At 40.3% G+C, this 25,290-nt stretch overlaps 1 protein-coding gene across 1 annotated transcript; it reads left to right on the top strand.

Moving 5' to 3' along the window:
- The first annotated feature begins 7,994 nt into the window (after window positions 1–7,994).
- Window positions 7,995–25,268, top strand: slc6a15 (solute carrier family 6 member 15). Its single transcript, XM_085412951.1, has 12 exons — window positions 7,995–8,134; window positions 9,589–10,070; window positions 13,901–14,058; window positions 14,342–14,468; window positions 14,584–14,765; window positions 18,943–19,053; window positions 20,544–20,785; window positions 20,981–21,182; window positions 21,987–22,179; window positions 22,858–23,017; window positions 23,397–23,559; window positions 24,025–25,268. Exons 2-12 carry the CDS (start codon window positions 9,770–9,772, stop codon window positions 24,403–24,405), a joined length of 2,220 nt encoding a protein of 739 aa, XP_085269077.1. The 5' UTR covers window positions 7,995–8,134; window positions 9,589–9,769; the 3' UTR covers window positions 24,406–25,268.
- Window positions 25,269–25,290: the final 22 nt, after the last annotated feature.

Below are 25,290 nucleotides of genomic sequence, written 5' to 3'. Positions count from 1 at the left end.
TAGCTTGCCATCACCAGTGTGTGAATGTGTGTGTGAATGGGTGGATGACTGGATATGTAAAGCGCTTTGGGGTCCTTAGGGACTAGTAAAGCGCTATATAAATACAGGCCATTTACCATTTACCATTTACTGATTACTTATTTTCAAAAGTAATTAATTACTTAGTTACTTTTTAAAAACACGATTTACAACCTGAATAGGTGATAAAGTGATAGATCTTTCAGCCCAATTCTACTTTTTCTGCATAATCCATCATACAAAATGTAATCAAATGGAAAAGTCTCTTTTTTAACTTGTTTTATCAGTTTTAATCTTTTAACTTTATGCATCAAGTATAAATTAAATTATATGCAACATTCTCTGACTTGAATAAATTAGTTTAACATTTAAACCTATTTTCTGCACATTCCAGCACATAAAATAAAATATTTTTTGTGTTTACACTCACTCTTTCAAATAGATGCAAGTAAAACACAGCAGAAAATAAATAAAGTCAAAGACTCAGCGGTCCTGTTGCTCTATTTTCACCTGTAAAGCAGGAGTAGGGTAGGCGGAGGTTTACCCTGGTGCAGGTGTGCCGCAGCGGTCAGTTGAAGAATCCGCGAGTTTCTCTGTGAGTTTCCCATTACGTCGTTGCGCACTCGGTGCTTGCTCGGAAGTTTAGGGTTTTTTTTCGCTGTAAAAAGAAGTTTTCTTCCCACGCACAGCGGACGCTAATGTTTTTGTCACTTTTTATGGAATCAAACTCAAAGTAAGGTCAGTACTTCCACGCTTTAAACACTGCACGCTCACACTCTCTCCCACAATCGATATATTATCTATTGTTGATCTGCACACAGCTGTTGTCATGAACGTCGCACTCGCTTACGTCACTGTCATGAGACATTCTCGCAAAAAAAATCATGGTTTTAGTAACGCAGTAACGCAGCGTTCCTACAGGAAAGTAACAGTAATCTAATTACCGTTTTTGCGATAGTAATTCCTTACTTTACTTGTTACTTTAAAAGTAATCAGATTACAGTAACACATTACAAGTAATGCATTACTGCTCTGGTCCCAAAGCCTCAAGCGTTTGAAACCCAGACTGATGACAGATGTCAGTGACTTTGTTTCTCATCTGTTCTTGAGTTTCTTTAGATAATTTCATGATGTGTTGATCTTTTAGCTTGCTTCACTTTGTCAGACTGATCTATTTAAGTGATTTGAAACACTGCAGCAAGAGTCCTGACAGGGACTAGAAAGAGAGAGCATAATTCTCCTATATCGGCTTCTCTTCATTGGCTCCCTATTAAATCCAGAATGAAATTTAAAATCCTGCTCCTCACATGAATAATCAGGCCCCATCTTATCTTAATAACCTTATAGTACCATATCACCCCATTAGAGCACTTCACTCAGCCTGCAGGCTCACTTGTGGTTCCCAGAGTATTTACAAGCAGAATCGAAGGCAGACCCTTCAGCTTTCAGGCCCCTCTGCTGTGGACCAAGCTTCCAGTTTGGATTCAGGAGACAGACGCCCTCTCTACTTTTTAGGTTGAGGCTTAAAACTTTACTTTTGCTAAAGCATATACTGGACTTAGGACTAAATTGATTTCTTGATTAATCAGGACTGGATGTGACTAGTGACATGAAACTCAGCTTTCCTGGTTACTCAATGAAATCAGTGAAATCATAATTTAAAAACTGCATTTTGTATTTACTCAAGTTGTCTTTGTCTAAGATTAGAATTTGTTTGATCATCTAGAAACATGTGAGTGTGACAAATATCCAAAAAAGTAAGAAATCAGGAAGGGGTCAAAAACTTTTTATCCACAATGTATCCAAAACTCTTTAGTCCTTTTTTTCCCCCTGGACAAACAAAAATGGGACATTTTGAAAACAAATCCATGGAGGGTTTTTTTTTATTATTTTTTAATATCCTCGAGTAACCACCTGGAACACTTTGACTCAAGAAGACACAACATAGTGGAAGCAGATTGTATTTATCATCAGTACCTTATTTTTCGTTTCTATTCTCCAATCATCACAACTTCTCATGACCTTGTGACCTCAATGTTCAGGTGGTGGTAGTGGTGGTGGGGAGGGGGAGGGGGCTTACCAAGGCTGATACAGTGAAGTCTCATCACTGGCTGTTTTCTTTTGTTTTATCAAATTAGGATCGAGCTGCCAATCACAGAACACAGGCTTTTCAAAGCAGCTCGCAGAGAGCACATCAAGTACATGTTCTGTTCCTTCCCAAGGCAAAATCAGATCTTTTTGAGACAACAGCACACATTTAAGGTAGAAATAACTATTCTATGTAACAATACAAATAAAAATATATATCATAGGACTGGATAATGGGTCTAGAATGCTCTTTATTTTATATTAAATTGAAAGCTAGTCCACTTATGAACTTACTTTATTTCACAGTTTTCATTTAAGAAATCATGCTTTACTTGTTCAGTCCTTTGATTGCTCGTTATTAATTAATTACTCATTTAAAGAAAAATCAGGGAATTAAATAACACTATTCAAAATAAAATACATTTAAACATTGTAAAAGTGACCTCACTGTCTGCAAGATTTGTTTCCTCAAACTAAGAAACCTGGAAATTCATGTCCACCATCAAGTCCCCAGTTCATTTATTTATGCCACCTCTGTGTGATTCCCATTGGCTGACAACCTACGTATCTGTGACACAGTGAAAACCAATCCGCCATAACTTTCCATCAGAGGTCCGGGAGGGGAAAACTCATGACAACCAAATGGCATAATGTTACCAAAGTCAGAGGCAGTTCATGAAGTATTCAGCAGGTAACCAGTGTAAGCTGCCATCTGTGACCAGTTCTGTGTTTACCATCACAAAAACAAAACAGCATCACGGGATGGGGTACACCTCGTACTTAACCACATGTTTTATACCTTGTTACAAACAAACAACCGATATCTGGGACACACATAAAAGAACTGCAAATAAATGCAGAGAATTAATTCAAGTCTTATTTAATTTGGCCAATACATAAAGACAAAAAAGACAAAATGGCTAAGTCCCAGTGCAGTACGAGTTTAATAATTAATTGCAACAAATCATAACTGAACATTTAGTATCTTATGAATGTGGGCTTTCCAACACTTTGGTAAAAGCTCATTTTGCTCTTATATTACTTTCTGACTTGGCTTGTCTTTTCTATTTTTGCCCAAATTTCAATCCTACATTTGAATCCCTGCAGCTCATAATGTCTGCATCCTGCAGCATCGTCTCTGTAATTCTGCTGTTCAAGTCTTCTACATAATAACACCTGCTTTCTCGAGACTGGTACTGACGTCACTGACATTTGTTTTGGGGTTCTTTTTCACAGCTTGAAGGATTTGTCTGTCATCAGCTGCAGCTGTTTTCCATGGGAGACCTGCCCTTTGTGTATTTTGTCCACAAGCGTTTTCTTTCCACTCTGCTGTACTTGTTATATCAGTTTCCTGTGTTGTGGTTCTTAATGATTTTGGTTTTTGCATCTTACAGATTAGCTGTTTTTCTGCCACCATTCACTGTTTATGGTCTTCTCTCGCCTCCATTTTCCTTCTACTGGCTCCAGTCAGCTGTCAGTCAGTGGTTAAATTACTGTAGCACAGGGTCTGATCAGCACAGCTAATTGATTGCAGTGAAACGATAAGAGATAAGTGTGAGGACCATTTTATGTAATTTCACCCTCAATTTCTGATTTCATATCCCAAAACACTTTATTAAAGGTTTACACTTTACTGATATCATTTTGCTAGTCGCTTTTTTTGCAAAGAGAGACAAAGTATTTCTCCCTAAAAATATATTATATCCCTCACTGCATAGTTGTTGTTTTTTTGTTAACCACCCTTACTGTTACTACAAAGAGATCTTTATTGCATTACCACATGAGGATCAGCTCATTTTGCAACATGTGGAGTCACACTCACAGCCACAGACGCAGTGTGACGTGTGACTCCACGCTGAGTTACACTCTTCATCAAGCAGGAGCATGCAGGGCCAGACTGGAATTGTTTAAACACTTTTTATGGGTCAACAAAACATTGAACGTTAGCATGCTTTTAACTCTTAAAAACCTTTACATAACCTTAACTACATTTTATTGTCACTATGGAGGTCCTTTAATTTTGAACAAAAAATATTAATAATAACGCAATGTTCATTAAGGTTTATTATTGGAACTAAAGTTTTTTGTTTGTTTGTTTGTTTTTGTTTGGGGTTTTTTATCTGTAGCATGTTGCTTCCACTTGCTTCCATAGATCATATTGTGGAGGAGGAACCAATGACCAGATTGGCCAGTGACAAAATAAGTGGTCTCACAGTGACTAGTTACTGGTTGTTGGCCTATGTTCATAACTTCTTAAAGACGCAATGATCTTGAATACAAGGAAATTAAAGGAGAAATGAAAAGGATCTGCAGAAGATACACAGCTATGTGATTATCATGAGTCGTAAAGTTGATGGCTGCTGATCACGGCCAGCCTATAGGTAACCAGACCACAAAACTTCCTCCAAACCATCAACGTGTCTTTTAGACCCCATTCTTACAAGTCTGCTCAAAGATGTCCTGCCATTAATAAATGCTTCAATCTTAATATGATAAACCTGTTTCTAACAATCACTTATTTACCATAGGCATTCAAGCTGGCTGTGGTTAAACCTTTACTTAAAAATTCATCACTAGACCCAGCGGTCTTAGTTAATTATAGGCCAATCTCTAACCTTCCTTTCATATCAAAAATCCTTGAAAGAGTAGTTGTCAAACAGCTAACAGATCATCTGCAGAGGAATGGTTTATTTGAAGAGTTTCAGTCAGGTTTCAGAGTTCATCACAGCACAGAAACAGCTTTAGTGAAGGTTACAAATGATCTTCTTATGGCCTCTGACAGTGGACTCATCTCTGTGCTTATCCTGCTAGACCTCAGTGCAGCGTTCGATACTGTTGAGTATAATATCCTTTTAGAGCAATTAGAGCATACTGTAGGTATTACAGATACTGCACTGCAGTGGGCTGTATCATATCTATCTAATAGACTCCAATTTGTTCATGTAAATGGAGAGTCTTCTTCACACACTAAGGTTAATTTTGGAGTTCCACAGGGTTCAGTGCTAGGACCAATTTTGTTTACATTATACATGCTTCCCATATCATTAGAAGACATAGTATACATTTTTACTGCTATGCAGATGACACCAGCTCTATCTGTCCATGAAGCCAGGTAACACACACCAATTAATTAAACTTCAGGAATGTCTTAAAGACATAAAGACCTGGATGGCCGCTAACCTTCTGCTTCTAAATTCAGATAAAACTGAGGTTATTTTACTCTGCTCTGAAAATCTTAGAAATATGGTATCTAACCAGATTCTTACTGTGGATGGCATTACCTTGGCTTCCAGTAACACTGTGAAGAACCTTGGAGTCATTTTTGACCATGATATGTCCTTAAATGCACATATTAAACACATATGTGGGACTGCTTTCTTCCATTTGCACAGTATCTCTAAAATTAGAAATATCCTGTCTCAGAGTGATGCTGAAAAACTAGTTCATGCATTTATTACTTCCAGGCTGGACTACTGTAATTCATTATTATCAGGATGTCTAAAAAACTCACTGAAAAGCCTTCAGCTAATCCAAAATGCTGCAGCAAGAGTGCTGACAGGGACTAGAAAGAGAGAGCAGATTTCTCCTGTTTTGGCTTCCCTTCATTGGCTTCCTGTTAAATCCAGAATTGAATTTAAAATCCTGCTCCTCACATACAAGGTCTTAAATAATCAGGCCCCATCTTATCTTAATGACCTTGTAGTACCATATCACCCTATTAGAGCACTTCGCTCTTGCTCTGCAGGCCTACTTGTTGTTCCTAGAGTATTTAAAAGTAGAATGGGAGGGAGAGCCTTCAGTTTTCAGGCCCCTCTTCTGTGGAACCAGCTTCCAGTTTGGATTCGGGAGACAGACACTATCTCTACTTTCAAGATTAGACTTAAAACTTTCCTTTTTGCTAAAGCATATAGTTAGGGCTGGACCAGGTGATCCTGAATCTCACTTCTCACTGTCGCCAAAGTGCTTGCTCATAGGGGATCATTTGATTGTTGGGTTTTTCTCTGTATGTATTATTGTGGGGTCGACCGTACAATATAAAGCGCCTCGAGGCGATTGTTGTTCTGATTTGGCGCTGTATAAATAAAATTGAATTGAATTGAACTGAATTCAATTTAGAGGTCTTCCTTTTACTCAGCACACAAATCATCATCATTATCTTTGGATCTGTAGACTGAGCAGCCAACTGTTTCCACCCCCTGAAGCTACTTTGCTATTCCATTGAATAATGTTTATACAGTAGTCATCAAGAACCAGTGTAATCCTCTGCTGTTGCTGTCATAAAGTCATAAAGTGAAAAGAAGTGCTTCTTTTCACTTTATGACTTACCTAACTAGAAAAAGCTGAATCAGTGACATTTACCATAACACATAACACCACAAATCCACTGCACCCAATCCCCAGAAGGTTAACCCAGACTTATCAGCTCTGTTAATTAGCCTCAGGTGCTAGTTCTTTGTATTCTGTACTTATGTATTTTTTAATGTATTTTTTGTGAAATGTAGATCTACATAACCACTCTGAAAAAATCAACCAGTGGAAAAACTTTTTAAAAGATCAATTTCCTCTAGAAAAAAAATCAAAAACAAAATCTCCCAGTCCTTTAATCACCTTTCTATAATCCTCTGATTTGCAGTAGCCTACATCAGCAGATCAACTGGGGTGACAACTACTGAGTTCTGTGATGATGCACCTGAAATACTGTGGGTGGATTTCACACTAGCCACCAGGGCAACACAGGACATAAACGTGGGTGGTGTTTCCAAGTGCATGATTTTCTTCTCAGAGAATAGAACAACTTTATAGAGAAAAAAGAAAGGGAAAAAAACGAAGGCAACGGTAAACCTATCATCTCCGAGATAACGCCCGAATTTCAGGTTATGCAACCTTAAACCACATATTTCCTCTTAGTCGCTCAAACTTCTCCTACATTCTGACAAGTTAATACTTGGTCTGAAATATTCTGCAAACAGTCAAAGTGAAAATCTTTGAGACCACATTTCAGAAAATGACATTTTATGCCACCTCCGTGTAATAGGAAAATAAATGTGAGTATCCAGATGACTGCCTTTATACCTGTTTTTAGTCGTCATGCTTTTAGGTATGAAGCTCAATTCACTTCATGGACGACATACAGTTTAGTTTGATCTCAAGATTTCAATTTAAATATATAATGAATCTCTGATCCATATTACACCTTGGCATACATTTACTGTAGACCTAACTGGACCCATGACGGCAGGTGTTACTCCCTGTAATATAATATTCATTGTTTTCATTCATTTAGTTTGCTGACATAATGGTATTATCTAAATATATCTTAAATAAAAAGCATGACAAAACAATATTTCTGTCTGATTTCTCTCTCGTCGAGGATGTATGTAAATTTCATCGCACCGCTCTGGGAGGTCGAATGGTGGATGTCGCTCAAAACGACGACCTTGAACCAGAAACCTTGCTATCTGCACGCCATGCCCCCTAAATTCAGTCTGTATTTTTTTTAAATAAATTGCAAAAAATAAAAAAATACATGTACGATCCAAATACATATCCAGTCAGAGAAAATCCGCGTTTATAAACAGAGGCACATTGCTTTTTTGTCCTTAAGCCAGCCCCTTTCTGCCGGATTAGTAGTAGTGGAGTGTACCAAGTGGCAAACGGGGGGAGGAAGAGGGTACAAATATGCTTATTTCAACTAAATAGGAACGGTGTAAGCATGCGTGGCGTGTAGTGTGACATAGATATGTGATATAAGCTATATAAAGTTAAATATTAAGTAAATAAAGAGTTGCCTACTGACGGTCACGAGTGAGTTGGAGGCGGAGAAACCCCCCCACCCATTCCGCCCCCCTCCTTTCCTTTCTGAGCGGCGCTCTACTGTGTGAGCCAGACAAGTGAAGCGCAGGAGACCGAAGCGCCGCTCTACACACCGGCTGAGATACAAACTGGTGATAATGTCTTCCCCGTGCATGTGCTCTCACAATTTCATTCCTTGAGACGAGTCATTTCAGAAGATTGCTATTCCGCGAAGGTGAGTACCATCCTCGGCATCTCCAGCAGGGATAAACAGGCTGATGGTAAAGGCAAGGCGTGATACATTGAGAGTATAGGGTGGATTGAGGTACCCTGATGTGGATGACCGATGAATGATGAAACACTCCTCAGCGATGACATGACGGCTGTGAGCGGGAGGGAGGAAATGAATTAACGAGGACAACGCCACATGGCACTAGTGACACCGGTTGGGTTGATAATACATTTTCTTCTATTTTTTAATCTATTGCTTCATCCGCTTTGGTGTGTCATGTTAACCCAACAGGCCGAGCCATGTGCATACAAAAAAAGATACCACAGAATGAGTCATTCTCCTTCTAGACGCACTCATATGTTTAATATTTGTAATAAGTGCTCTGCTATTAAACGATTAATATGAACAGAGGCGAGGCTTGCGCAGCATCGTTGCTCGTTTTTGGACGCCGCGTTGTGCTCACTGCATTATGAAACGATGGCCTTTGCCTCATTCAAACCAGGCTAATCTGGAAGCACTGAAAGAAATCTATTAATCTCTTAATCCTCTGTGTGGTGAAAGGCGGGAGACACGCAGTGCTTCGTGGTCGCAACGCCCCTCGTCGTGCTGGGGATATTTTTTGCGCCTCTGACAGTTTAAATGAAAATGTTCGAGGATGGATTTGAGCTTGATGTGAAGCCTCCCTGAAAGGATGCTCACATTTAGGAGTCAAGGATGCTGCGCACCTTAATCAGCCTTTAGGTGGTCGGCACACCCTTGATTCTCTTCCAGTGCTGCCGGTACTAAGCGTCATTAAATGTTAATGCACCGTGATGAAGCTCTTTTATAGGAGAGAAAAGTGTAATTTGGGAAGCTCATATGCTTTTATATTTGAGGGCTTTCCCCATCAGGTAAAAGGAGGGAATGTTTGGGTTTGTATGCAAATCGCTTTGCCTGTTCAATTATTCAGGGGGCTTGAAACGGGATAGCCTCTGTATCCCAGTGTGTCACTGTCCTAGGCAGCGTGCTCAACCAGCTAAATGCTCCAGGCCCATTTTTTTGGTCCAGAACAAGCACTGAGAATAAAATCCCATTCACTGATTTCGGTGCCCTTTCCAGTCATGTGATATCCATGTGAGGAATAAATCAGCATCCCTCAGATGGAGAAGTAATTCTCTCTACAGTGTAAATTCGAGTAAGATGCTGAGGGATAAGGAGTAAGGTTAAAAAAGTAGTTTATTTCATGTGAAATATATAAATGGAGTCAAACTGAAATCAAATCACCCAAAGGTAAACCAAATAAAGGTTTACCTTTGGGTTTAGTTAGTTTAGTAAGTTCATTTCTGGTCATCTCTTGTCAAAGTTATTTTCGCATTTTAGGAAGGAAATAAGTACCTGAAACTATGTAAAAAATAAAGACAGGTTTTCACTTTCATTGGCTGTTTACCCTTTGCTGTGTTCCTATCTCTCCCCCGCAGATATATGGTGATAATGAGGAAATAAACCTCTACAAACTTTGTCAAAGCCCGCTGGCCGTTGAACCCAGAATACTTTCAAACTTGTGCCGTTGCGCAGAGTTCTTTTCACACGCCGGCTCTGTCCCACCAGCCCTCCAGCCAAGAAGACGTTCCACCCTTTCGCCCTTGTTTGCTTTATCAAATGCCCAAAAACAGCAAGGCCGTCAAGAGAGAGCTTGACGACGATGTCACGGAGTCTGTCAGAGATCTGCTTTCCAACGAGGACGCCTGTGATGATTCCTTCAAGAAGAGCTCGCTGATCGTCAACAACCATGAAGGCGAAGGGAAAGAGTGCGATGTGGAGGAAGGAGGGTCAGATGCCGAGGAAGAGGAACGACCGGCCTGGAACAGCAAGCTCCAGTACATCCTGGCCCAGGTTGGCTTCTCTGTAGGCCTGGGCAACGTCTGGAGATTCCCCTACCTGTGTCAGAAGAATGGGGGGGGTGAGTCTCAGCTAGCATCACACACACATAGTAAGAGCGTATAACTGATGGGTAGCACCATGTTAAGCATGATAACAAAAGGAACAAAGGCCAAGACACAAGGGGACATAAGGAGTTCCGTGTTTTCCGTGGTAATTAAAAGTGTTCGTAGATCCGGGATGTGATATTCTTGGGTAGAAGCCAAGTCTAGCATCTACATGTGCATGTTTTTACAGAGGATAAAAAATAGTTAAAGAAGATGTGTTTGATTTGGTTGTTTTTTTGTTCATCCTTGCTGAGAAACCAGAAGTATCACCTTCCACTTTTGTTTCTTTGCAGACACTCCGAATGGGCTTTAAATGGCGTCATGACTTCATGAAATTACCATTTTACAGTGAACGTGTTGTACTCTGTGTTTACCATGTGGGTGCAGAGTCCCGTGATGTGTCCATCAAAACTAGACTCGGCTGTGAGCTTCACCGCAGACAGAATGTTAATGCGACTGCCTTGTTACGTCTGTGATTTCATAGAACATACAAGAGCAAATAACCAAACACAGAACCTCTGACACTGCTTTCAACATACAGGAAATAATTCTAAGAAGAGCGTGATGCTTCGGATTATAGTTTATGATAACCACGTTTCCTACAATGCGGTCTGCTCTACTTGATTGACTCCTCGCAGACAATTGTTGTGTCTCTAGTCTAACGTGTGTATGTGTGTGTGTCCTGATAAGGTGTTGCATGGAGATTATGTAAAGCTACTGAGTGTCTCTGGAAAGCTGATTAAATAAACAGGTTGGCCAGACAGGATAGAAACTCCGTCCAGGTTTATTACTACACTGAAGATCTGAATGATCTGTGTAGACTCGGGGCAAACAACATTTCCCCAAACTAGGAAAAGTAATCCTCATCATGATCATAAATGGCTATTAATATATAAGTTAATAAAAAATCATGTGTTAGGCAAATTACATTAGTTATTAATGTGCTATTATGTGAAAAACACCTCATAATTGCTTGCTTGTTAGGGACTATGATAACTTGTGAGTGCATGTAGAGTTAAAGAGTAATGACGTCCACTCTCTGAGTAGAAAGAAAGCGTTTTGCGCAGGTCAAACCCAGGACTTTAACCTGGGAGACTGGGGTTTGTGCCCAACACTATACACAACTCCAGGTTTAAAAAAGAGGGGGAAATGTAAGTTTTCTGCAGTTTATTAAAAGGAAAATTTGAATATTAATTCCTCAAGTCGCTCCCACTTCTGAGTCACAGGTAGGTGGTTTAGGGGGAGGTCAGTAGATGCAGAATCTTTGAGAAATGTGTGGTTGATGAAGACGTGTCACTACAGTGGAGTCTGAAATACTCCACTGTAGTGACACGTCTTCAGAAAAAGAGGCCCGGCTCTTTATTGGTATAGAATACCACCTTGAATCATGTTCTTAGAAGTGTGTATATAATTGGCATGAGATAGTGTGCATGTGTGCTCAGGGACGTTCAGAAAAATTACCACCTCTCACAGACTGTCATGCTTTCAGGTCTGTTTTAAACGGCTCTGGTCACCCTGCTGTGTTCCACTGTAATTAGATTAAAATGGGGGCTGAAACCGGTGTGTGTGCGTGCGTGTGTGTGTGTGTTATATTGTTATGTCTGTGAGGACCAGTGAGTGAGTTTTGAACCCACTTGGGAGCAGAAGCTTTAGTAAAGGAAAGGGTCTTTTGCTCATCTTTCTCTTTTAGCTCTGAACATCAAATTTAGAGGACAACATTTTTTCTTTTATGTTCTGCACCAACCAAATGTATATTATAAAATAGAACAGCTATCACCATCTTGTTTTTTGAGCCAGAACTAATCATAATTTGATTAGTAGGTGGAGTGCTAACTTAGCAGCTAACGCTAGCAAGTTTGGTTAGCAAGGTACATTCAGAGACTATATTTTTATGTATCTGCTAATTAGTGCTAATAAACAAATTACAGATGAAATTCTATCATTTTGTTTAGAAAGGTAAGGTGCCATTTGATTTCTGTGTCTACAGGCTGTTGGTAGAATTAGCTGAGCAGAAATCCAGAGTTGAATTAGCTTAGGTGACGCTAACTGACCATTAGCAAATGAGATGGTACCTACCTGTCACTAAAAACAGACAGCTAACTCATAAAAGCATAAATATAAGCCTCTATTAAATGTAAACAGGTAAGTTCTAAAAACCCTTTGTATAGCAATTCTGTGTGTCTTTATGACTTTTGCAGTCTGTTTTCATTTCTCACCTTCCCTTTGGAGATCATGTACACAATGTTCCAGGAACACTTTCAAGCCCAGTGTTAGGCTTATATAAACAAGCAGGGAAAATGCATGTAGTCAGCTTGTGTTTTGCCTTTTAGCTCTAGTAAATCATAAATCAAGTCAAACAGATTTAGTGGTGGATAGATTGTTAGGTATTTCTAGTAGTGTGTAATAATGCAAGTAATCCATATCTCTTGGTACCGAACAGGAAGTGAATTGCTGCGTGTCTGATAACTGGCTAAACCAGATATTTCATTTCACTTACTGCTGGGACTGAGGAGGACTGTGAAACGTTTTTAAAGAAGGAAAAAACAAAAGCTGCACTCTTGTTGGGCTGTTTGCTTTCTCAAAGTGCCATCAAAGTGTCTGAATATCCCAGGGAGACTGTTGAAGTTCTTAAAAGACAATGGAGACCAGAGGGAGGGTTTTGATGTTGTCAAAGCCCAAAATAAACTGCGTATTCTGTAGCAGAATTAGATATTATATTAATAGAAATTACTAAGTATGTTGTACACACACACATGTGTAAAAAGCATAGAAACACACACATATTAATTTCTCGTGTGTGACCACTCCCATTAAGGGAGGACTCAGGAAAGGATGTGAATGAATGTCCTGCCAGATAAAACAATGAGCTCTGTTGCAAAAGAGATGAAACCAGTTTTTAAAATAATAAACCCATTGCGGTGCGGCGCTGTTGTCAATGACTCACAGCAAGCCTCACACTACGCCGACTCACCAGTGTTTACGTTTGATGTGGCTCAGACTTATGATTGGTACCGTGTCACAGAGGGGGCTTTTCTCTTCTTCTTCGTTGCTTTAGTTGCACCCTGGAAATGATGCAATTGATTTTAATATATATCAGTGGTTGAGGGCAGACAGGAAGTTTCATTTCACGTGCGAAAAAGCGAAACAACCCCACAGGAGCACAGTTCCTTTCCGTTTCCTCTCAGGAAAATAAAACGGCTCATTATTTCCAAAATCTAGCTTTGGGTTCTCTTTTTGTCCTGAAGTTGTTGTGCGCTTGGCAGTCTCGGTGCTCACAGGAGATGCGGCATCCTGTATTTTACCGTACCACACTATTACACCAGTTAATGTTGGTTATTCACCCAGAAACCTTAATTCTAGAGAGAAATGCTATATTTGCCACTGTAATTTAGGTAATTTTAGACTTCAGTATCTTTTCTGGTTTCCATAATGATTTGATTGCACTATTGTACGCTCCATAGGGCCCTGTTAGGTAGAAGCCCATCAAGGCAGCACGTGTGTGTAGTCGTTTGGATCTGATTGTGTGTTTAATTTGCTGTTTAGGTGAATGTGTCACCATCAGGGAGATGTTATGTTGTTGTATAGTTAAAGTTTAGAAAACAGCTGTCTGTTGGTGTGATTTTCTAGCCAGAATGGGGCAAAGGGTAAGATTTTAAAAAGCTGATGTTTAAGTGTTGTCACCACATGTTTGTTAACTGCTTTCAGGAACTCAAATGTTAGTGCCTCACTGTTATGTGATTTGACAGTTTACTCTTCTTTTTGCATCCTTCATTTAACCTGCTCTTCATATTGTTTTGATTGGCAGGAGCATATCTGGTGCCCTATCTCATCCTGCTCATATTGATTGGGATTCCGCTGTTCTTCCTGGAGCTTGCGGTGGGACAGCGAATCCGTAGGGGCAGCATCGGTGTGTGGAACTACATCAGCCCTCGGCTGGGGGGGATTGGCTTTGCCAGCTGTGTGGTGAGTGAGACACAGGGGTCCTGTCTGAACATGGTTAAAACATTGTGTATAAACAGTATGGTGGTATATTAGCATACTGTTGGTTATATTGATTCTCACACTGAGCTGTTAAGTCACTGCAGGTAGGGAAAAATATGGAGTGACAATAATTTGAAGAAAAGGAAAATTGTGGGGTGGGGAGTCTTTACTAATTTAGCCTCTATTTTGTGGCTAAATGTTGTGTTTCACACTGTTTATGATTTCAGTTGTGTGTCTGAAGTTGACTTTGTTCTCTCGCCTGTAGGTGTGCTTCTTTGTGGCTCTCTACTACAATGTCATCATCAGCTGGAGTCTCTTCTACTTCTCCCAGTCCTTCCAGCAACCTCTGCCATGGCACGAGTGCCCCCTCGTGAAGAACAAGACCAGTACATGTAAGACGCAATTTAGTAACGGCAGTATTCGGCAGGCTTCTTAAGGTCTTTGTGCCGCTTGGAAATGATCTTCAGTAAATACGTCCATGATGAGCGCTATGTTTTTTGTCCATAGATGTGGTGCCAGAGTGTGAGAAAAGCTCAGCAACCACCTACTACTGGTACCGCGAGGCCCTGGACATCTCTGACAGCATCTCTGAGAGCGGAGGGCTGAATTGGAAGATGACCGTGTGTCTGCTGGTTGCCTGGTCCATGGTTTGCCTTGCCATGATCAAGGGAATCCAGTCTTCTGGGAAGGTACGCATAATTTAAAACAGTTAATTTAAGATAGGGAGAAAAGATACCAGTAGAAAATAAGAGAGAAGAAGAGACAGATGGAACAAAACAGGAAGAAATCAGCACCTGCTAGGACTCTTGCACTGTGGAAAATGGAGAATAGTAAGCGAAACAAAAGGATTGTGCTTGCAGAATGTTTTGGAAAGTCTTTTCACACACAATTAGCTCTCTTCAACAGGCACTGACCGCAGTAATGTGCCTTGACAAATTTTTCTAATGATACAGCCTGAAATATGATTTTCAGAGCCCATGTGATCTTTTGTAGGATTTCTGGCTTAGCTGACTTTAGCTTAGTGTAACAAAGCTGACAGCAGCGTGACCAGCATCCGGAAGGATTAGCCCCTGGATAAAGGTTGTCATTTGCTTGTTCCTCGCTTTCTTTTAACAGGTGATCGTTATCATTCCACACTTTCACTATCATATGACAAGTATTAGCTGGTGTACTCTTGGGGTCAGAGTCAAGCCTCTGCTAACTGTGCTGTACAAATAGTCCCAAAACGAGCTTTGATGTTGTGCGAGTTATAAACTGGGTGTAGGGTCAAAATTAATACGGTAGATGTGAACGATATTTTTTTTATGTAGTGGAGTAAGGCCTTTTAGTGAAGGCCTATTAAGTTGACTCAACCTCAGACTTTCTTATCACGCTCTGCAGTCTTATTGGGCTTTTGAGCCTCTTTTAGGTCATTGTTTTTGGTTTTACAGCACTTTTATTAAGTGCTGCAATCTCACCTTCATTCACCAACATCTGCAGGCAGCAAAAAGACTTTGGCAAACCCAGCGGCTCATTTAGAGTATTCTGATTACAGTCTTACTGTATCTTATTAGACTATAAGTGATGGGATCTAGCAAGCAATTTTTAATTAAAGATGAGTTCATTTAAAATATAATGAAATCAGATAAAGATAAGGACTACAAACAAACTCAGGTATGAAAATATTGGTAAATTGCTGGTTTGTGTGTGAAACGTTCGTGCTTGCAGTTTGCGCTCACATTTGTGCTTACGCACTGTTAGCAAATGAGAGCCATTGTTCTCAGGTCCCCCCAAGTCTTATCCCAGCGAGTAGCAGCAGTCTACTGCATGCTTGGCTTTGCATTCCCCCCAGCAGAGACGCACAAAACAAGATGGATGCCGTGTCCAGCAGAAGTCCTTTAATCTTGGACCGCTGTCGGCGGTGATTTGCAACGCTGGTCTCTTTTCTGCTGTCTGCCACACCCTGCTGCCTGGCAAGAATTCTCACCTATAAATACAATCAGTGTTTCACTAGTGCTGCGTCATCGGAGGGGATTTATGCATTAGCACAAAACAGTCAGACCCTTATACTGTTATCAATGAAATAAAATAAATTACAGAAAGAAACACATAAATACTCATTTTTGGAGGTAATCAGGGCCACCCAAGCTGTCAGTTAGTTGTACAGTTTGAGCCAGATGGCTGTCCTACAACCACCAGCTGGGTCTGAAAGGCCCTTTTTAGTTGTCCAGCACAGAGACTGTGCACAAACTTTCCCTCCGAGGAGCCAGCTAAGTGTCTTAGAAGTTTAATCAGCGGCACATGATACAAAAGAATATTAATGCCCTCTCTGCTAATGTTCACACAAAAGACTTGTCCGAGGAATATCCCTGCCACAATCTGCCTCTCTGCCCCGTGTGTGTGTGTGTGTGTGTGTGTGTGTGTGTGTGTGTGTGTGTGTGTGTGTGTGTGTGTGTGTGTGTGTGGGTGGGCATGAAAGGGATCTAAACCTTTGGTTACCATGGTTATACACACTCTTTTGGCTTGACTTGATTGTCAAGAGCGTGGTGAAAAAAAGAGATGATAAAAGATAGACTTGAACTGATAAAATAACAGAACTTTGAAAGCTTTTGTTTTCTTATACTTTTATGGCAACTTATGTGTCACGTTTTAAATGTTAAATGTTAAGATTACTGATAAATCTTGTTTAAAAAAATTACTTTATTACTTTACAGTCAGGCTTTCTTGTAATGACGTCAGAGAAATTTATCAGTTCATGTAGAGAACAGTGAAGTTCCCAGAACTTAACCGTTGCAAGAAGAACCTTCTATCTGTAACAATACATGAGCCTTCAGAGAAAAACACCCCTTTTCAAAGACCATAAGACTGAGGTTACAAAGGAGCAGCCTGCTTGGCTTTGTGACGACCAAGGCTGCATTTCAGTTCAGCAAAGTGCTAAAAAGAGTTACAGCTGAAAAAGAGGAGAAACCAACTGAAGAAATGAACTCAGCTTATCACATTGACTTTATGTAAGGGTTCTTCACTTGAGAAACATTTAACTCAATAAATGTATAAATATATTTGATTATATATGTTGCTTTAAATTCTATTTGGGTTCTCCTGAAATTTGAAACGTATCATATCACAAAAAAAAAACTTTGTGTCCGTGCTTTAAAAATGAAGGAAGGTAAACATTTGTGGTCTTTACATATTCTACAGGGACGTCCTGTATATATAATAAATATACTACTCAAAAAATAAATAGAGAGTTAAATAAACAAGAAGTTCATATTTTGTGAAATACATTTTCAATCTTAGTTTTAAATCCATCTCTCAGTACATTATCTTAATCTCTTAGAAAACCCAAACATCTTCTGTGGGTAGTTTTCCATTTCTTTTCACTGGTTTTTTTCAGTGGCAGAACACATTCCACCCCCTACCCCACCCACTCCCACCCCCACCTCCAATATATGCATGACATTATCATCAGTGTCACCATGGTGCAATTGACTGAAGTTGACCGAGCAATCGTGGCACGCACTGTTGCTACAGTCCTGCGTGTCCATGAGAGCACCATCTCTGATCTGATCGTTCATGGTAAAAATGTGAGTCGACAGAGACACCGAGATGAGGTCCTCCAACCTGTACTTTTGCACTTCTCGTGGCAGTGTCTGTCCCTCTGGCAGTTTCAGCCTCCACACTGCCAGAGCACCACAGGCCTTTCTGAATCAAGAGCATATCCAGACTTCCTTGACCAGTGTTTTTGTCCCAATATGTCTCCAACTGAGCATGCGTGGGACGTGCTGGGTCGATGTGTTTATTAGTGAAATCCACAACCAATGACCGTTGCGTAGCGGCAGGCTGATCCAGGAATGGTCAGCAATTCTTCAACAACAGATGCGGTCCGTGTGCAGATGGGCAACAGCTTGCATCTGCAGAGGAGGCTATACCTCGTACTAAATGATTGGCTATAAAATCTATTTAAAACACAAAACTTGCTTCTTGTTTGTTTTTTGTTTTTTTACTATTTTAAAATTAAAGCTTGAGGAGAAATTCATTAAATGCCAGAGACCTTGATTAAAGAGGACCTACCATGCTGTTCCATATTTTTATCTTACGGTATATATACACCGCTACAGTCATGAAACATCATGGTAAAAATGGCCAATATTTTAAATAAGGAGAACGGTTTATCTGTAATTCCCGTGAAACCTTCCAGACTTCTCTGGTGCCCATTTCTGGGAAGTTTCTTCTGTCGTTGGCTGTTTATGATGTCAGGCAGAAGACAGCCAATCAGAAGAAAGTTAGCTGGAAGGCAGGCTGGCTATAAAGGGGAAGGACCTAGATAGTAATGTCTCTGAATCACTGACTGTGCTCATGACTCAATCCCAAACTATCTCCCGGTGTCTGCACCCACACCCTACAGGATCTGTAAACTATCTGGCTCAGGGTTTCATCCCGTTTATAGTCTTTAAGCGCCAACTTGTCTATCCGGTTAATGATATGTAGGTTTGAGGGGGAAGGGGCACTTAAGCCCACCCACAAATTAGTGTGATGTGATGCCACGATCACATAAAATAATAAATGTTCAGACTACATCCCTCAGCTGCAAACTGAAATTCTTCACGAGATGTTTGGTCCCTGCTTTGAATGCTTGAATAAATTCGATTTTAAAGAAAGTACAGCAATAGAAGAAAAACATGTTTTTACTTATTATCAGCTCTCAGCAGATCTTCACTCTCTTTTCTGAACAGTTTGATGTTCCTGTCAAACGACCACGATCAGCACCGCATAGAAAGTCAGGCAGTGAGATCACGCTGCATTTGTTTACTCATTTTAATTTGTTTGACAGTTTTTCCAAAGATACGTGCCCTGTGTGATGTGGAAAACACTTGCGTTTGCTTGCAGGTGATGTACTTCAGCTCCCTCTTCCCGTACGTTGTGCTGGTTTGCTTCCTGGTTCGGTCGCTCCTCCTGAAGGGCTCCATGGATGGGATCCGTCACATGTTCACACCCAAGGTAAAGATCCTCTCAAGTGTAGGATTACCTTTTTGTTATTATGATGTTTGGACTTGATGATGCTGTATAATTAAAGTATCATATATTTAAAAATACATCATTTCGAGCTAATTTTCCCTTTAATACTACACTTCAGAATGAAAGTATTTTACTTTATACTACAAAATCACCTTTTCACACATCACAAATGTTCTTATTGACAACATTAGCTTCTTCACTAACACAATGGTGTTTAAATATTAAATGCTCCTTATTTGTGTTCCTTGACTTCAGTAGTCGTTTGACTTCTGACAGCAAACAGAAAAAGAAGTAGAAAAGAAGTTTGAAACGCAGTGTTTGGAGCAGTATGTAGTACATTTTTTTCACATGAATATGACAGAAAATAAGGAAAAATATAATAGGTCTCCTTTAATGGATCGTATGATAGAACCATATAATACTGAACAGGATTGTTCGCATCATGAGTACTTTCATACTTTAATCCATTTAGATGATAGTACTGGCTTTATACTTAGACATGAGTTGAATAGTGCTCAGGTCAGAATGCCCTTATTTCTGCTTCTGTTTATTCACTGTTGAAATCGCTGTTGAATTAAACTGTGTCTGAACTCAAAAAGAACTCCGCACTGTGATAGGCTGGCTCCTCAGCAGCAACTGGCCAATGGCATGTCAGGCTGCAGATGAATGTCACCATGGAAACAGGAGTTACTGAGTTTTTACGTAACCATCCAAGTGCAGACACTGGCAGCAGTGCATGTCTGTGTTGCATGTCTTCTCGCCTCGTCGCTGACACTTGCGTTCTGCCACCATCTTTCATGTACCTGATACGTGTGCTCATGAATAAATATGTAAAAGGAATATTATGCAATTAATAAAACAAACACTGTTGGCTGTCAGCGAGAAGCTGTTGCGTTTGAATCGGCTGGCTTTCTGTGCAGAGATTGTGTCGTTATGGTTACATAGGTTCTCTCCAGGTGCAAAGAGGTGCATGTTTGGTTAATTGGTTATTCCAAATTGGCTGCAGCTGTTGATGTGAATGGTTAGCCCTTCAATAGACCGACAACCTCTCCAAGGATTACCTGGTCTCAGCTGAGATGGTCTCCAGCCTATCAGCAGAGTTGAAAACTTTAAAACATAACTTATGGTAGATGACAGTGATGTGGTGTTTTATGACACTCATCAGTCTGTTCTCCTCCCAGAAAAATTGCCAAAATGACTGAACATTTCTTTCACCAATATATATTATTTCCACAAGAAAGCAGTACAATCAGGTTTTTACAGAAATCACAAATATATGACTAAGAACTACATTAATCTTTCATTTACTTTGACAACATGTCAGCTATCATTGCCAGTTATTGCAAATGCTTGATTGAAGCTTCATCATTTGGTATATTTTGTGACGTTACATTGGGGATGTCATTGCACATCCATTTATATTGTAATAGGTGTTTAGAGCTAAGACTTAATTCAAATCTGTTCGTTTTCAGCTGGAGATCATGCTGGAGGCCAAGGTCTGGCGTGAGGCAGCCACGCAGGTCTTTTTCGCGCTGGGTCTCGGGTTCGGTGGCGTCATTGCCTTCTCCAGCTACAACAAGCGCGACAACAACTGCCACTTTGATGCCGTCTTGGTGTCTTTTATCAATTTCTTCACTTCTGTGCTGGCCACCCTGGTGGTGTTTGCCGTGTTGGGCTTCAAAGCCAATATCATGAACAGCAAATGTGTTGCAATGTGAGTATAAGACTCTTAACACCAACAGCAACGAGTCCATTGGTCCACTTGTTTCAGACAATACTTTTTCATACTTCAGTCTTTGAATGTGGTATTTCTGAAGATTGTTCAAGGATGATTGATGTTTAGCTTTTTGACCACCGTTTAAATCTCTTGAGAATTTAACAATCAGCAACTTTTTTCTTTTTTTTTTAGGAACACCAACAAGATTTTAACATTGTTGGGGAGTGGCATCCTTGAGCAAAACCTTATTCCCCACCCCATGAACCTTACTCAGGTTAATCAAGTCAGTGGTGAGGACTACCATAAGATGATAGATCACATCAAAGGGGTTAAGCAGGATAAGTTCGAGTCACTGGGACTGGAATCCTGCAGCATCGAAGACGAGCTGAATAAGGTACATGGGGATAAAAGTTGTAAATGACTCCGTATTCAAGTCATTCCATGTGGCCGTATGTTATTTTAAAAGTCTATAACATTTTATTGAAGATGTTTATTTTCTTTCTTGTCAAGTGTTACCCACTTTGTGAGTGTTCAGAAAGATGGGTTTATTTGAAATTACATAAGTAAATAATTTAAGCTAACGGCTGCAAACAGAGCAAGTGGTATTCTTCCCAAGCCAACCTCAAACTTGCCTTTACCCACACCTTATCAGGTATAGACTATTAGCAGTTAAACCAAGACAACATCCAAAGACTCGAGAATTGACAAGGCAAGGAGGGTAAGGGTTGCAGAAGACAAAGAGTTAGACGTCTTTTACATATGTGGAATATGTGTAAAGACTGGAAAAAGGGATTGAAATAGGGAATGACCGAAGTACTTCTGGTAAGTATACTTGAACTCCAGAATTCATAAAAGTGGCAACACTTTGGGAAAGTTATCTTGCTGAAAACATTGGTATTATTTTTTTCACCATGGACCTTATACCTACAGTATTCCAAAACCTAATGGAAAAGCCCCCTTAGATTTTTGTTGGACCTCGTGGAAACCAGGATTGTGCTAACTTTTGGATCACCTACTGTAAAAGAAAAGCACATATTTCTGGCAACTCTGGTCAGGTTGGCAGTCTGTTTAGTCTTCATTAAAGACAACAAAAAGAACAAATTCAAAGCAACGAGGCCTCTAAAAGTAGCTAGTGCTACACTAGCTAGCTAGGACTTTGGTGCTGTGTTTTAACCTTTCCTTCTTTTCTCCCTGACAGGCAGTACAAGGCACAGGCTTGGCTTTCATTGCCTTTACAGAGGCCATGACCCACTTCCCAGCCTCACCGTTCTGGTCCGTCATGTTCTTCCTAATGCTGGTTAACCTCGGCCTCGGCAGCATGTTTGGCACCATTGAGGGTATCCTCACCCCGCTGATAGACACATTCAAAGTCCGAAAGGAGTTTCTTACAGGTTAGAAAGATCACATGACCTGTGTTTTATCCTAATGACCATATTTAAATCAGTCCAGCTCTGTAAAAGGAAATGTTTAGACATGCTGTGTATGAAGGATAAATGGAGGCAGTAATTCAGTCTTGCAAAAGTGGATGGAAGACGATTGCAGAAGACCCGTGCAGACTTGTTTTACTCAGACGTACATCTTGTAGGAAGCAGACTGTGGCTGACTATAGCTTTGAGTTACAACTGTCCCAAATAAACCATTGCCATTAAAAACACATTGATTTTATAATGCTTTATGTTTTCTTTCTACGAGAGAAGAGCTGCTATTTAAAGCTAAATGAGTTTGACTTTACCCAAAACCAAGCTACACCCTCAAAAATATAGTTTCAGAGAGATAAGTAATAATGTAAAAACACAAATTCGATTAATAACACATGGTGGCAAAGTGGCTGTCACACTCTCAGTGAAAAGATGTAGGTTGCTGAGCCGGTCTTTTTGAGTCAGATAGCTTAGAATGGATCCCGTTCCACTTATATATACTCCACTCCAAACTCTTCTTGTAAACTGGGGAATGATGACAGTATTGAGTTTAAGCTCCATCACACATGTAATATTTATGGAGTTTTCATTTGAGACCTTTAATGTATGTCAGTATGCACAGTGACGAACTACCTGCGATCTCTCCTGCAGTGGGATGTTGCGTGTTGGCCTTCTCCATCGGTCTCCTCTTTGTTCAGCGCTCAGGGAACTACTTTGTGACCATGTTTGATGACTACTCGGCTACTTTGCCTCTGCTCATAGTGGTCATACTGGAAAACGTGGCGATCGCCTGGTTCTATGGGATCGATAAGTAAGTTCACAATATACATCATCTCCATGTTTCCTTAATATTTACTCACTTACTGCTTATGCAGAAAAAAGCTTTTTAATGGCTCTTTAAGCCATTCATTTATAGTTTTTTCTTAATGTATTTTTTTCTGCCTAAGGCAAATGGCTGTAACAAAGACTACCTACCTACAGGGCTACAGACTGTACTTGTTCCTTACATAACTTCCACATTGTCTATTTTTGTGACACTTTTTTGTTTTAAACATAATTGTTTGAATGCAACTTTAATGGCAAAAATAAGAACCACATATATAAAGCCATCCGGTGTATAAAGCGAAAACAGGAAACTATTGTGAATTCTTCATCTGATCTCACCTCCTGCTGCTTTGCTCTGTTTTCAGATTCTTTGAAGACTTGAAGGACATGCTGGGCTTTACGCCGTACCGTTTCTACTATTACATGTGGAAGTACATCACACCCATCCTGCTAATGGTCCTCCTGTGCTCCAGCTTCATTCAGCTGATAATGACGCCGCCCAGCTATAGTGCCTGGATCCAGGAAGAGGTGAGTTAATGTCTCCGGCTGGGCTTCTGAAATCAGGGATCAATGTGGGTGGAAGTTTTCCTAAATAGTAAACCTGGAACGAGTAAAAAGCAAATTCAAGAGTTCAAAGAAATGGCAAGAACGTAGAAAACGAGCCAGGCTTTTTGGCTGATAAACAGAGGTTTAGATATCCTTTAATCTGAGGAAAATCAACAGGATACATGTCTGCCACATAGACCTTCAAGCACCAGTGCTATTAGCTTGAAACCGCTATAAAGTGGAGCACAGGTCATACTAGACAAAGTGCATCCACAAGTATTATTGCTTTAGTTAGAAAAATAGCCTTCTATTAAAAATTATGTTAATAGAGTATTGATTGTCTAAAAAAGTATATATTCTACCAATCTAGTATTACATTACTTACATTACTTCTTCTGCTAACTTCTTTCACTATAACTCGTTGCTTTTCTTGTGTTTGCCCTCCAGGCCATAGAGAAAACCTTGCGCTTCCCTCCGTGGGGCATTGTGGTCTGCATCTCTCTGGTGGTGATGGCCATCCTGCCCGTGCCCGTGGTCTTTGGCCTACGCTACTTCAACATCATCAGTGAGAACACGAGTGGCCTTTCCACTGTTTCTTACAAGAAAGGCCGCATCATCAAGGAGACCGCCCGGCCAGAGGAAGACGACGACGCTAGCCTTATTCATGGAAAGTCTCCCAGCGAGGCTCCCTCGCCGATGCCTGGCAACAGCATCTACCGCAAGCAGAGCGGCAGCGGCGGCACTGATGTGGACACCGCACCTAATGGCCGTTATGGTATCGGTTACCTGATGGCTGACATGCCAGATATGCCTGAGTCAGACTTATAGACTGACAGTGATAGTATGCCCTTCCGCAGCCATAACGGGGGGCCACTTCTCCCCCCTCAACTCTCTGCGTGCGTTTAGTTAGCTGTATTGTCGCTGTACATTTCTCTTGTACCGTATTTTCTTTGTATATATTGTAACTGCTCTCTTATTTGTTGTCTCTGAACCTTATCTGCCAGTTTCAGAGTTTTGAACTAAGTCTAATTCTGTACTAAAAGAACCTAAAAAAATCTCCATGGGGAAAACGTTAGTCTGAGGCCAGGCTCATCTCATGTCTGTGAAACTGCACTAGTACAACTGTATCCCTTAAAAGAAGGTCTAGGAATAAACACCATCCTTGTCGAATCCTTCACCGATTTGCTTGTGTGCTTCCCAAACTCATCTCCATTTCCCTCCAGTCTTTGCTCCCTTTCTTTTTGGAGAGCCAAAGAGGCCTGCTTGAATACGAATCTCCAAGAGTCAGCCAGTTCAGGTGAGAGATGTAAGAGGTGGTCAGAAAGTACCAAGCTTAGCTGCAGTGTCAATGATGAAGTAATGTCGCGAGATTAGTTTTTCTTGGCACGAGTTTGGGTCGAAAGGATGGCCTTTGAAAGCCACTCCCTTGATTGTCTGCAAGAAAAGTGTGCCTAAGTTATTTATATTTGTTTATAGAATACACGATGGCCGTTGTATATTTAAAGTATTCTGTAAATATAATATAAATATTTTAAATATATTTATCTTGTTAGTTTGGATATCAAAACAGTGTTTTTAAGGTTCAGAAGTACTCTAATTCTTTAACCCATCTTTGTTTTTTTACTCTGTAAATATTTTCTTTTCCATCAAAAAGCTTCAATTTTAATGTCTTTTCCCTCTGATTAAAGCTTAAACATAACCACACACTAGAAA

The sequence above is a fragment of the Rhamphochromis longiceps genome, linkage group LG7, assembly GCF_057381845.1.
Source record: "Rhamphochromis longiceps isolate RC_006_pf linkage group LG7, R_longiceps_female_GT1.1, whole genome shotgun sequence".
NCBI lineage: Eukaryota > Metazoa > Chordata > Actinopteri > Cichliformes > Cichlidae > Rhamphochromis > Rhamphochromis longiceps.
The sequence above is the reverse complement of the archived record's forward strand: the minus strand, read 5'-3'. Positions and strand labels throughout refer to the sequence as shown.